Source organism: Hemiscyllium ocellatum, chromosome 6, assembly GCF_020745735.1.
Source record: "Hemiscyllium ocellatum isolate sHemOce1 chromosome 6, sHemOce1.pat.X.cur, whole genome shotgun sequence".
NCBI classification, from domain to species: domain Eukaryota; kingdom Metazoa; phylum Chordata; class Chondrichthyes; order Orectolobiformes; family Hemiscylliidae; genus Hemiscyllium; species Hemiscyllium ocellatum.
Genome location: NC_083406.1, coordinates 93,943,205 through 93,958,366, shown reverse-complemented (window position 1 = coordinate 93,958,366; position 15,162 = coordinate 93,943,205). Strand labels below are relative to the sequence as shown.

The window sequence follows — 15,162 nt, the reverse complement described above, 5'->3', positions numbered from 1 at the left end:
ATACAACTGTTAAATAACATCCCAACTCCTACACTCAATGCCTCGACCAATGAAGGGCAGCAGGCTAAATGCCTTCTTCACCACCCTGTCTATCCGTAACATCGCTTTTAATGAACTATGTACTTGTACTCCTAGTTCCCTCTTTCCACAACTCTTCTCAGGACCTTACCATTTACTGTATAAGTCCTACTTTGATTTGATGTTCCGAAGTGCAACACCTCACACTTATCTGTATTGAATTGCATTTACCAATCGTCAGCCCACTTCCCCTCTGATCAAGATGCCTTTGTGATTTTTGATAACCTTCCTTGCTATCAACGGTAAATGCTAATTTTTATCATTCACAAACTTACTAAACATATCTTGTACATTCACATCCAGATTATTTATGTAAATAACCAAGGTCCCAGCACCGAACGCTGTGACACATCACTAGTCACAGGTCTCTAGTCCAAGAAACAACCTTCAACTATCACCCTCTGCTTCCTATCATCGAGTCAATTTTGAATCCGATTCACTAGCTCTCCCTGGATCCCTTGTGACCTAACCTTCATGACTACCTGCCGTGCGGGATCTTGTCAACTGCTTTACTAAAATCCACACAGACAACATCCTCTGCCGTACCCTCATCTATCCTATTGGTTACCTCTTCAGAAAACTCCAAAAGATTTGTCAGACATGATTCCCTGTGCACAAATCCATACTGATTATCCAGAATCAGGCCTTGACTATCCAAATGCTGGTTGATTCTGTCCCTCTGTATCCTCTCCAACAACTTGCCGACCACTGACATCAGGCTCACTAGCCTGTAGTTCCTTGGCCTGTCTTTGCTATTTTTCTTAAACAATAGAACAACACTAGCCAACCTTCAGCCTTCCTGAACTTTACCAGTGGCTAAAAATGAAACAAAAATCTCCAGAAGGGCCACTTCAATTCTTCCGTAGCCTCCCTGAGGATGGATTTAGGACATAGAACATAGAACATTACAGCACAGTACAGCCCTTTCGGCCTCGATGTTGTGCCGACCTGTGAAATCAATCTGAAGCCCATCTAACCTACACTATTCCATTCTTGTCCATATAACTATCCAATGACCACTTAAATGCCCTTAAATTTGGCAATTCTACATGTATACTACTGTTGCAGGCAGTGCGCTCTATATCTCTACTACTCTCTGACATGATCAGACCTAGGGGATTTATACACCTTAATGTGCTTTAAGGCTATAAACACCTCCTCTTTGGTAATATGTATGCGGTCCAAAACACGCCCACTTGTTTCTTTTATTTCCTTAGCATCAATGACTCAAGCCTCATAAACACTGAGGAGAAATATTCATTAAAAATCTCCTCCATCTCTTGTCGCTCCATACATAGGCGGCCATGCTGATCTTTAAGGGGATCTATTATCTCCATAATCACCATTTTACTTTTAATATAACCATAGAACCTCTTGGGATTATCTTTAACCTTATCTTTAACCTTATCCATGTCCTACCCACTTTTTGCTCTTCTGATTTACCACTTAAGTACGCACTTTTTATAGACATCTAGGGATTCACTTGAGCCTGACAGCTTAAACCCAATCCATGCCTTCTTCTTTCTCCTGACCAGAGCCTCAATATCTTGCCAGCCAGAGATCCCTAAAAACCTGCCACCTTTTCCCTTCACCCTAACAGGCACGTACTATCTCTGGACTCTTGGTATCACACTTTTCAAAGCCCCTCATTTGCCAGTCATTCCTTTTGCTTCAAACAGACTCACCCAATCGACCTCTGCTAGATCCTGCCTAATAGCCCCAAGGTTGGTCCTGCTCCAATTTAGCACCTTAACCTGTGGATTTGTCCTACCTTTATTCATAGATATGTTAAAATTAAGAGAGTTATGCTCACTGGAGCCAAACTGTTCTCTGACTGACACTTCAGTTACTTGCCCAATCACGTTTCCTAAGAGGAGGTCCAGTGTTGCACCTTCCCGAGTAGGGCCCTCCACATATTGATTTAGAAAACTTTCTTCGACATATTTGACAAATTCCACCTCATCTGGTCCTTTTACGCTCTGGGTGGCCCAGTCAATACAGGGGAAATTAAAATCCCCAATCAATACTATTCTATTATTCCTAAAGTATCTGTAATGTCTCTACACACTTGCTCCTTTCGTACCCGCTGACTATTTTGGGGTCCATAGTACAGTCCCAACAAAGCGATCACCCGCTTCTTGTTTCTAAATTCTAACTTCATTTGATGACCTCTTAAAAATATCATCTCTAAGCACTGTTGTTATATCCTCCCTTATCAAAAGGGCAATTCCTTTCCTCGCTTACTTGTACTTCTGTCATACCTGTGACTTCTGTATCCTGGAACATTAAGCTGCCAGCCCTGCCCTGCTCTCAGCTAGGTTTCTGTTACGGCTATAATATCCCAGTCCCCAGAGCCAATTCATGCTGAGCTCATTTACCTTATCAGTCAGGGCTCGTTCATTGAAATAAATGCACTTTAAACCAGAAGTCTTACCCCCCTCCCTTTACTGTATCCCTGGCTATCCTGAATATAAACTTGCTATTGATGGTGAATGTAGTTCCCCCGACTTCTCGATGGCCCCTCCCTTATTCAGAGTCTCACCCCTCTGCCAAACTAGTTTAAACCCTCCTGGGTAACACTAGCAAATCTTCCTGCAAGGATCTTGGTCTCCCTTCGTTTCAATGCAATCTGTCGCTTTTGTACAGGTCACCTCTAACCCAGAAGAGATCCCAATGATCCAAGAACTGAAAACTCTGCTCCCTACACCAGCTCCTCAGCCACACTTTCATTTGGCCTGTCTTTCTATTTCTATCCTCACTGGCATGTGGCACTGGGAGTAATCCTTGAGGTTCTGTTTTGTAACTTCTTACCTAACTCCCTATGCTCATTTTTCATAACCCCATCCCTTTGTCTTCCTATGTCATTTGTACCAATGTGCACAACGACATCTGGCTGTTCACCTTTCCCCTTCAGAGTGTACTGCAGCTGCTCAGAGACATCCTGGACCCTGGCACCCCGGAGGCAACACATCATCCTGGTGTCTCTTCTGTGACCACAGTATCTCCTGTTTGTCTCCTCATAGTTGAGTCTAGATTAGAGTGGTGCTGGAAAATCACAGCAGGTCAAGCAGCATCCAAGGAGCAGGAAAATCGACGTTTCGGGCAAAAGCCCTTCATCAGGAAAAGGTATTCCTGATGAAGGGCTTTTGCCCGAAACGTCAATTTTCCTGCTTTTTGGATGCTGCATGACCTGCTGTGCTTTTCTAGCACCACTCTAATCTAGACTCTGGTTTCCAGCATCTGCAGTCAGTGTTTTTACCCTCATAATTGAGTCTCATATCAGTATTGCTCTGTCTGATTGTACCCTTTCCATCTGAGCGTCAGAGCCGGTCACAGTGCCACTGACCTGACTGCTGCATTAGTCCCTGAAAGGTCACCTCCCCTCAAAATATCCAAAGTGGTATATTTGTTAATGAGGGGAATGGCCATAGGGAGCTCTGCACTATCTGCCTTCACCACCCCACTACCCCAACCTTTACCTCTTCTGGTGGACACTCAGGTACCTGCAACCTGCACCTTAGGAATGGCTAATTCACTATAGCTCTTATCAATGATGTTCTCTGCACTGCGGATGGTCCTGAGTGCATCCAGCTCCAGTTCCCTAATGTGGACTGGAAGGAGCTGAACCCGAGTGCACATCTCTCAGGTGTCGCCACCATGGACACTGGAGGTGTTGCTAATCTCCCACATCCTGCAAGAGGAGCATGCCACTGCCTTATCTGCCTTCCCTTCTGCCTTCAGTCTAGACAGTAAGAAAGTAGAGTTACAGAGCCCTTATCTGGATCCCTGCTCAGCCTCCTCATGCTGAAAGCTCTCAAGCAAGGACTTCAGCACATCCAATCTAACCCTGACCCACTGCCTTAACGGCTGCTCCAATGTACACCTTTACCTTGCCGGTTGTCCTCTTCACAGAGCCTTTTCCTTTGGTCAGAGGAGGAGGGAGAATGAGAATGACCAATGTAGTACTTCGGGTTTAACCACAACTTGACACCAGGTTTCCCCTGACCTGCTGTACAGTCCTTTCAGTTGTTAGTAATTACGCTAATTAATTTTGTCCAGACAAATCTCTTGGCCAACAGGTTGAGGGAGAAAAATGATGAGGGATAATACAACAAATGCATTAAATTCAAATTTATCCTTGATAAATTACTCAGCAGGACTTCTGCTCCAATTCAGGAAGAATACAAAGGCAAATGGTTGTAAATACTCAGTTCGGCAGCACCATTTTACAACTAAGTAACTTTCTCAGATATAGGAATAGAGCAGGGGAAGTGTTTCTTGCTCAAAAACAGTAAGGACCCAAATAAAAAGCAATTAATTGGCCTGAGACCACCTTTTCCAAATGCACCCTCCACTAGAAGCTAGGATAAGTACCCGAAGGCAATCTTGTGATGGTAGATCAGGCCAAATCTTCAGGCAGTCTTTGATGCCTTCCCTGCTTGCTTGATTCAGTTGTAGCTACAGTTTGCCCCCATGGTGGTAGCTTGGCTACTGTGGCCAGTTTTATTTTAAAAGTTTAAAAGTTGTAAACAAATAGATCCTCAAGAATCCATATCAAAGGACAAGGCAGTAGATCCATAGGAACCTTCCAGCTGCAAGTTTCCCTCCAAGCCACTCACCATCCTCACATGCAAATATATCACTATTCTTTCAGTATTGTTGGGTCAAATTCTGGAATTCCCTTCCAACAGCACTGTAGGGCTACCTTCAGCATGTGAACTGCAGTGGCTCAAGAAGCCACCTTCTGAACAACAACTAGGATAGGCAATAAATACTGGCAAATGAAGGGCAATAAATCCACCTACATCATTACAGTGAATAAAAAAAGATGAAACTCACTTATTTCTCTCTTACCTGAAATGGCAGGCTGCAGGTCTTCCCAAACTGCAGGACATCCTTCTGAGTTTTCAGCTTCAGAACCTGTCCACTGTCCTTAACTGAACAGCATGCCTGCAACCTGGCCATTAGTTGGCCAGTCAGGGAAAATCACTACCGGGACATGCTTGTTCCTCAGACACTTCAGGGTGCTAACCTCTATTTGATTCCGACATTGAGCCCTAACCCAAAACCAAAATTCTATCACATATCTCAAACTGAAGTTTGAAAATTGAATCATCTTTGATTAAATACCAATGGTTTGAAACATTGTTAGATGGCTTAAGCCAAGGCAGTAGCACTTAAAACTTACAACACCAAATGAAACTCTCACTTGAAAAAAACTGTTAAATATATTTCTATGGTACAAAGGGACAGCTATTACATTGTTAGTGTCAATTTAAACCTTCACATCAAGCAAAACTGAGCAGTGTAATTTATTTGTCAAGCCTCTTGAAGCAGTTGAGCTGCCTTATAATGGCCTTTTTCCTATTCAAATTCAGGAAGATTAATTTTAGGAGATGCTTCCTGCACAATTACTTAAATTCTGTTTACCTATTTTAAGCCTGATAAATTGGTCTGCTGCTGTAAGTCTGTTGTTGTGGCAGAGAAATCATATAAATATATTTACGAATTAAGGGGGAATAAAAACTATCATCAGTAAGGTGTGAGATAATTGAGAAAAGATGCTGAGGTAATATAGAATTCTTACACACAGTTATGTAACCACATTTAGCGTGACTCTACATTTAAAATGTTCCCTGGTAGTCCAGTCAGATATTTCACTTCTAATATTAGTAATGAGATGATTGTGATGCTAACTCTTGCCAAATATTAAAATGTAATGGGCATTCAGATATCCTGATGCATACGTAAGCTCTGATATCACTGAGCAGTACGTGATGCATAGCACGCAGGAAACCTATTTGATTAACGTAGATGCTAAGAGCATTTGGTCATTTTGCCCTTCAAGCTTGCTCTGACATTTGATAAAATCATGGCTGATCTGGTTGAGGTCTCAATCCCACTTTCTGGTTTGCACCATCATTCCTCCCCACCTCCATCACCCACCTAAGGCCCTTGACTTTCTTGGCTATTAAAAAAAAACTATTTAACTTACCTCTGAATAAATTCAATCTCATACAATCTTCCTGACTTTAAGGAAAAATGAATTCCAGAGAATAACAACCCTCAGGGGAATAAATCCTTCCTTATCCTGGTCTTAAAAGGGAAATCTTTTAACCCTTAAACTGCGTCCCCAAGGTCTACGTTCCCCCACAAGATGGAACGTCATCCAAATATCCACCCTGTCAAGTCTACCATGATCTTAAATATTTCAATTAGATCCCCTCTCATTCTTCTGGATTAAATTGACACATCCTGTCCATTCTTCCCTCAGAAGATAACCCACTCATTCCTTCTAATGAGTCAAGTAAGCCTTCTTGATGCTGCTTCTAATGTAATTATAGTTTTTCTCAAACAAGGAGACTAAAATTGTACAGGGTACGCTACATACTTTCTCATCAATTTCTTTTTTTTCATTCATGGGATGTAGGTGTTGCGATCTAGGTCAATGTTTATTGCCCATTCCATGTTGGCCTTGAGAAGGTGGCTGTGAGCTATCGTCTTAAACAACAGTCCATATTCTGTAGGTAGACCCACAATGTTGTTAAGGAGAGAGTTCCTGGATTTTGACTTGGTGACACTGACAGAACAGTGGTATATTTCCAAGTCAGGATAGTGAGTGACCTGGAGGAAACTTGCAGGAGGTAGTGTTTTCATGTGTCTGCTGTCTTGTTCATCAAGATGGAAGTGGATATCATTTGGTTAGTGTTGTCTAAGGACCCTTTGGAAATTTCTGCAGAGCATTTTGTGCTGGTACACACTGCTTCTATTGACATTTGGAAGAGGAGTCACAAATAGTGCTAAATATTGTACAAGTATCCCTGAACATCCCACTTTATCAGGAATGAGGGGGTGGCCCATAATATAGATAAATGAGAGCTGGGTGGAGCCGGGGTGGGGGGGAGGTAGCTGGGATTGCAATCGGTACATGGAGGTGAGGGATGATTGTGATAGGTTGGAAAAAAGGGTGGAGCAGATAGGGGGGAAGAAAGATGGCCAAGTAGGACAGCTCAAGATACATTCTATTCTGTTCAAAAAGCACACAACCTGTAGGCAGTCAGTCAATGCAACATCTCACAAATTCCTAATTTGGAAACAGAATTAGCCTGACTTCAGGTTGGCATACAGACAGACTCTAATCTGATACTTTTAATGCATTGTCTGAGCTGAGATGTCACTTTTTCTTAGATACTAATAAAACATTAAGTTATCTTGAAACTGTGATTTGAAAGAAATTCTGGAATTTACATATTAATCAATCAAAACCTGCATTCCCATCTAATCAGTTAAAAAGTTTGTACTTTCAAATAAACCTGCTGAACTATAACCTGGTGTTATGTGACTTTTAACTTTGTCCACCCCAGTCCAACACCAGCTCCTCCACATCATGGCATTCATACACCAACACCAGCCTCCTCTGTCCACCATAGTTCTGTAATGTCTCCTCATTTAAATAACATTTACAGTTTTTAATATTTCCTGGTCAACATAGACAAGTTCCCATTCTTTAATATTATACTTCATCTGCCAATTTGTTTTATATCCACTCAAACTATACCCAACCTTTGCAGACTTTCTTCCTTCTCTTAATGACTTACTTTCCACCTATCTTGTTATCGCCAGCAAATTTATTTACTGTACATTCAGCCCTACATCCGTGTCTTTGACATACATTATAAATAATTATTTAAAAGTACAGTCTGCTTCCTTAGCCATGGGAAATGCTAGGCTACAAGAATAGGGTAGGGGGGTGGATCTGGGTGGGATGCCCTTTGGAGGGCTGGTGTGGACTTGACTGGCCTGTTTCCACACTGTTGGAATTCTACGAAATTAGTTGACCATGATTTAGCTCTGACAAAGTCATGTTGACTCGACCTGCTTATATTATATTTTTCTACGTATCCTGCTATAACCTCCTTCTAACAGATTGCAGTAATTTCTCTGTCAGAAATTAGGCTAACTGGTCAACAACTTTTTATTATATATATGCCCCCCTCCTTGAATATGTGTTGCATTACTATTTTCTAGTCCACTGGGACTGTTCCATAATCTAAGAAATTTTAAAAGAAAATTTGAATCAGTAATGCAGAGTAACAGACTCAATGTACTTTAATATAATCAGCAATACTTACTTTTACATCTGATGTGTCTCTTTGACAGTTCCTCCACGATTTGGTGATAGAGGAGAATGTTCGCTCTGGATAATCAAATTTGCCTTCATTTGCATTCAGGAAAAATGTGGTAAACGGCTCCTATGGAAAAACAACAAATAGTCTACGTTTATTTGATAGAAAGAGTGGAAATAACTATTACATAATAGCAATATATAGTCTTAACAATAAACACTGAGGTTGGAAGTAAGATCACACCTGATCTAAAGAATAAAAAGTAAAATACTAAAATATCCAATGGATTCAAATAAAAGAGCTGTCTCATCTGTAAATATAATTAAATAAGACAGTAAGTTGCTCAAACTGCAACATGTCTGAATTATAGTTTCAGTGATATAGTAGAGACAAGAATAATTTCTTTAATAGCAAAATATATTGCATTTACTGCTCCCAACGTGGTCTCTCCTACATTGAGAGATCAAATGCAGATTAGGCCACCACTGTGTGAATAATCTGTTTTTGATACATAAGTGAGAGAGTTTAAGGTTGCCTACCATTTTAATTCTCCAACCCATTCAACGCTGGACCTTGGTCTCACATACTGATTCAATGACACTCAATTTAAACTTGAGGAATAGCACCTTATCTTTCAATTAGGCACCCAAAGTTTTCCAAACTGAAAAATGAGTTCATCATTTTGGATAAGAACTACAACTTCCATTTTGATTTTGGATGGTGGCTGTCTATAATTCTGCTTTTACCACTTATTCCTCCCCTAGCTACATTTCTGCTTCTTTATTTATCCATTGTCATTAGCTCGTGTCTTGAGCCATGAGCCCTTTTGCCATTTGATCTCTCTTGTTTCCCACCCTTTCACACATCTTCACTTATTCTTTCTCCCCTCCCACTTCTCTCTCCCCAGACACCTGCATTTCAAGTGCGCAGTGCTGGCAAGAGATCACTGATTTGAAACATTAACTCTATCTTTCTCTCCACAGATGTTGCAAGATCTGCTAAGGATTTTCTAAATGACGTTCTTTTTTAAATCTTAGAATAACTTCTTTTAATTTATTTCAAACAGCCTGGAGATTGAACCTCATTTGATTGATTGATTTGGAGTTGTGGATAGTAGAGAGAATGGTAAGGGATAAGATTTATGAACATCTGGGTAGGAATAACGTGATCAGGGATAGCCAGCATGGTTTTGTGAAGGGCAGGTCGTGCCTCACAAACCTTATTGAGTTCTTTGAGAAGGTGACCAAGGAAGTGGATGAGGGTAAAGCAGTAGATGTTGTGTATATGGATTTTAGTAAGGCGTTCGATAAGGTTCCCCATGGTAGGCTAATGCTAAAACTTCGGAGGTATGGCATTGAGGATACATTAGAGGTTTGGATTAGGAATTGGCTGGCTGGAAGGAGACAGAGGGTAGTAGTTGATGGATTATGTTCATCTTGGAGCGCAGTTACTAGCGGTGTACCACAAGGATCTGTTTTGGGACCATTGCTTTTTGTTATCTTTATAAATGATCTAGAGGAAGGACTTGAAAGCTGGGTAAGCAAGTTTGCGGATGACACAAAAGTCGGTGGAGTTGTGGATAGTGAGGAAGGAAGTGGTAGGTTACAGCGGGATATAGATAAGTTGCAGAGCTGGGCGGAAATGTGGCAAATGGAATTCAATGTAGCTAAGTGCGAAGTCGTTCACTTTGGTAGGAATAACAAGATGATGGATTACTGGGCTAATGGTAGGCTACTTGGTAGTGTGGATGAGCAGAGGGATCTTGGTGTCCATGTACACAGATCTCTGAAAGTTGCCACCCAGGTAAATAGTGCTGTGAGGAAGGCATATGGTGTACTGGGCTTTATTGGCAGAGGAATTGAGTTCCGGAGTCCTGAGGTCATGTTGCAGTTGTATAAGACTCTGGTGCGGCCTCATCTGGAGTATTGGGTGCAGTTTTGGTCGCCATACTATAGGAAGGATGTGGAAGCTTTAGAACGAGTGCAGAGGAGGTTTACCAGGATGTTGCCTGTAATGGTAGGAAAATCTTATGAGGAAAGGCTGAGGCACTTGGGGCTGTTCTCATTGGAGAAGAGAAGGTTTAGGGGAGATCTGATAGAAGTGTATAAGATGATTAGGGGTTTAGATAGGGTAGATACTAAGAACCTTTTACCGCTAATGGAGTCAGGTGTTACTAGGGGACATAGCTTTAAATTAAGGGGTGGTAGGTATAGGACAGATGTTAGGGGTAGATTCTTCACACAGCAGGTTGTGAGTTCATGGAATGCCCTGCCCGTATCAGTGGTGAACTCTCCTTCTTTATGGTCATTTAAGCGGGCATTGGATAGGCATTTGGAAGTTATTGGGCTAGTATAGGTTAGGTAGGATTCGGTCGGCGCAACATCGAGGGCCGAAGGGCCTGTACTGCGCTGTATCCTTCTATGTTCTATGTTCTATGAGACCTAAACTGGACATAGCATTCCAGAAGTGGTCTCACCATCACCTGCACAACTGTAGCAAAATTTCCCTACTTGTATATTTCATTTCCCGTGCAATTAACCACAACGTTTCATTTGGCTTCCAAAATCCTTGCTATATCTGTATCTTAACCTTTTGTAATTCATCCACCAGGACACCTGGACCCTTTAATTTCACAGTTGTGCAACCTCTCAATTTAAGTAAAATGCTATTTTTCTATACTTCCTGCCAAAGTGGACAAGTTCATACTATCGTACATTAAACTCCTTCAGCTAAGCTGCTGATGACTCATTTAATCAAGATGTACATTCCCTATGGTCCTCTTCACTACTTTGTCTCCTACCTAAACCAAAAACAGAAATTGCTGAAAAAACTAGGGAGGTCTCACAACATCTGTCAAAAGAAAGCAGAGATTAACATTTTGAGTTCAATGACATTCCTTTAGAACTATCTGAGTTCTGAGTTTCTCCAGCAATTTCTGTTTTTGTTTCAGATTTTCAGAATTCTCATTTCTTTGTTTTATTTTATTCTTCTACCCATCTTTGTTTCAATCAGCAAAGTTAGCAACATTTTTCACCAAAGTCAATTGGCTAATTACAGCTATAGAATCACACAGCAAAAAAACAGACCTTTCGGTTCAAATCATCCACGTCGACTATCCAAATCTGACCGAGTCCCATTTGCCAGAATGTGATCCATATCGGTCTAAACCCTTCCTATTCGCATACTCATCCAGACACCTTTGAAATACTATAATTGTACATGACTCTAAAACTTCCTCTAGCAGCTAGTTCCATACGCATTACCCTCTGCGTGAAAAAGTTACTCCTCAGGTCCTTTTTAAACCTTTCCTCTCTTAAACCTCTAATTTTAGATTCCCACACCCGAGGAAAAAGACTTTGGCTGTTCACGCTATCCATGCCCCTCACGATTTTATAAATAACTATAAGGTTACCTCTCAGTCTACAATGCTCTGGGGAAAATGCCCCAGCTTATTCAGCCTCTCCCTATAGCTAAAACCATCCAGTCCCGGCAACATCCTTGTAAATCTTTTCTGAACCCTCTCAAGTTTAACAACATCCTTCCTATAGACGAATGACCAGAATTATCAACAGAGAAAAATATTGCAGTACTGCAGAAAAATAACAGGGAATGGGACTGCCTGAGAGGTATGCTTATGAGAGCTGGTATGTACATGAGTGGTGGAATGAACTCCTGTATTGTAGCCATTCTACATTTCCATTGTTTTTTAATGGGCAATGTAATTCAATGGGCACTGGTTACCAAGAGTGTGTATAAACAGGATGGAGCTGGAGGTGGAGGTGTCTCTGTGAAGGGGGAGAGATAATCTACTGCTTTGTTAAAAAAAAATCAAACCACTCATATTTCTTTGATTTATTGTGAGGTTAAACATTTTATATAAGTAATCTAGAAGAACATTCAATTAAAGAGGAGATAAGCTGATTTCAAGGGGGAAAGAGGCAAGAGTGTAAGAAAGTGAGGTGGAGCAGCTATTTAGAGGAAATAGAGAAATAAGACTCTGGCATCGTTCTCGTTTGTGCTCACTGTGCTGCCAGAAAATCAGAGCACTATACATCCATTCCTTCTTGGGAGTGTAATCTCCATCTAAACTTCAAGCAGACACAGAGTCAATCTAACTCTACTCAACTTTGCACCAGGGCGAACACAGTAAATTGTGCAGATATTTAGTGCCAACGTAGTTCCAGACACTGAATTCAGGGATGTAGAACATCTAATCAAGAGGAAGAAGAAAGCTTACTTAAGGTTGAGGAGGCAATGATCAGACAGGGCTCTAGAGAGTTACAAGGTAGTCAGGAAGGAAATGAAGATGGACTTAGGAGAGCTAGAAGGGGGCATGAAAAAGCTTTAGTGGGTAGGATTAAGTAAGACATGGCTCAGGGATGGGCAGGACTGGCAGCTTAATGTTCCAGGATACAAATGCTACAGGAAGGACAGAAAGGGAGGCAAGAGAGGAGGGGGAGTGGCGTTTTTGATAAGGGATAGCATTACAGTTGTGCTGAGGGAGGATATTCCTGAAAATACATCAGGGAAGTTATTTGGGTTGAAATGAGAAGCAAGAAAGGGATGATCACCTTATTGCGATTGTATTATAGACCCCCTAATAGTCAGAGGGAAATTGAGAAACAAATTTGTAAGGAGATCACAGCTATCTGCAAGAATAATAGGGTGGGTATGGTAGGGGATTTTAACTTTCCAAACATAGACTGGGACTGTCATAATGTTAAGGGTTTAGATGAACAGGAATTTGCTAAGTGTGTACAAGAAAGTTTTCTGATTCAGTATGTGGATGTACCTACTAGAGAAGGTGCAAAACTTGAACTACTCTTGGGAAATAAGGCAGGGCAGGAGACTGAGGTGTTAGTGAGGGAGCACTTTAGGGCCAGTGACCATAATTCCATTAGATTTAAAATAGTGATGGAAAAGGATAGACCAGATCTAAAAGTTGAAGTTCCAAATTGGAGAAAGGCTAATTTTGATGGTAAGAGGCAAGAACTTTCAATAGCTGATTGGGGGCAGATGTTTGCAGGTAAAGGGATCGCTGGAAAATGGGACACCTTCAGAAATGAAATAACGAGAACCCAGAGAAAGTATATTCCTGTTGGGGTGAAAGAAAAGGCTGGTAGGTTTAGGGAATGCTGGATGACTAAAGAAATTGAGGGTTTGGTTAAAAAAAAAGAAGGAAGCATATGTAAGGTATAGACAGGATAGATCGAGTGAATCCTTAGAAGAATATAAAGGCAGTAGGAGTATACTTAAGAGGGAAATCAGGAGGGCCAAAAGGGGACATGAGATAGCTTTGACAAATAGAATTAAGGAGAATCCAAAGGATTTTTACAAATATTTTAAGGACAAAAGGGTAACTAGTGAGAGAATAGGGACCGTCAAAGATCAGCAAGGCAGCCTTTGTGTGGACCCACAGAAAATAGGGGACATACAAAATGAATATTTTGCATCAGTACTTACTGTGGAAAAGGATATGGAAGATATAGAAAGTAACGAAATAGATGGTGACACCTTGCAAAATGTCCATATTACAGAGGAGGAAGTGCTAGATGTCTTGAAATGGGTAAAGGTGGATAAATCCCCAGGACCTGATCAGGTGTACCCTAGAACTCTGTGGGAAGCTAAAGAAGTGATTGCAGGGCCTCTAGCTGAGATATTTGTATCATCGGTAGTCACAGGTGAGGTGCCGGAAGACTGGAGGTTGGCTAATGTGGTGCCACTCTTTAAGAAGGGTAGTAAAGACAAGCCAGGGAACTATAGACCAGTGAGCCTGACATCAGTGGTGGGCATGTTGTTGGAGGGAATCCTGAGGGATAGGGTGTATATTTATTTGGAAAGGCAAGGACTGATTAGGGATAGTCAACATGGCTTTGTGCGTGGGAAATCATGTCTCACAAACTTGATTGAGCTTTTTTGAAGACGTAACAAAGAGGATTGATGAAGGCAGAGCGGTAGATGTGATCTATATGGACTTCAGTAAGGCGTTCGACAAGGTTCCCCATGGGAGACTGGTTAGCAAGATTAGATCTCACGGAATACAGGGAGAGCTAGCCATTTGGATACAGAACTGGCTCAAAGGTAGAAGACAGAGGGTGGTGGTGAAGGAGGGCTGTTTTTCAGACTAGATTACTTACAGTGTAGAAACAGGCCCTTCGGCCCAACAAGTCCACACCGATCCGCTGAAATGCAACATTTACCCCTTCACCTAACACTACGGGCAATTTCCCATGGCCAATTCACCTAACCTGCACATTTTTGGACTGTGGGAGGAAACCGGAGCATGCGGAGGAAACCCACGCAGACATGGGGAGAATGTGCAAACTCCACACAGTCAGGGAATTGAACCCGGGTCTCTGGTGCTGTGAGGCAGCAGTGCTAACCACTGTGCCACCATGCCGCCCACTAGAGGCCTGTGATCAGTGGAGTGCCCCAAGGATCGGAGAGGGGTTCTCTACGTTTTGTCATTTATATAAATGATTTGGATGTGAGCATAAGAGGTATAGTTCATAAGTTTGTAGATGACACCAAAATTGGAGGTGTAGTGGACAGTGAAGAGAGTTACCTCAGATTACACCAGGATCTTGATCAGATGGGCCGATGGGCTGAGAAGTGGCAGATGGAGTTTAATTTAGATAAATACGAGGTGCTGCATTTTGGGAAAGCAAATCTTAGCAGGATGTATACACTTAATGGTAAGGTCCTAGAGAGTGTTGCTGAACAAAGGGACCTTGGAGTGCAAGTTCATAGCTCCTTGAAAGTGGAGTCGCAGGTAGATAGGATAGTGAAGAAGGCGTTTGGTATGCTTTCTTTTATTGGTCAGAGTATTGAGTACAGGAGTTGGGATGTCATGTTGCAGCTGTACAGGGCATTGGTTAGGCCACTGTTGGAATATTGTGTGCAATTCTGGTCTCCTTCCTATCGGAAAGATGTTGTGAAACTTGAAAAGGTTCAGAAA

General features: G+C 41.7%; 1 protein-coding gene across 2 annotated transcripts in view; it reads right to left on the bottom strand.

The window, feature by feature from the left end:
* The window catches only part of nbeaa (neurobeachin a), an 861,601-nt gene that overhangs the window by 76,994 nt on the left and 769,445 nt on the right, over positions 1 to 15,162 (bottom strand). For both annotated transcript variants that reach the window (XM_060826144.1, XM_060826143.1), the window contains one exon: positions 8,211 to 8,330. In XM_060826144.1, coding sequence (XP_060682127.1) covers positions 8,211 to 8,330 — 120 coding nt within the window. The remainder of the gene's footprint in view (positions 1 to 8,210; positions 8,331 to 15,162) is intronic.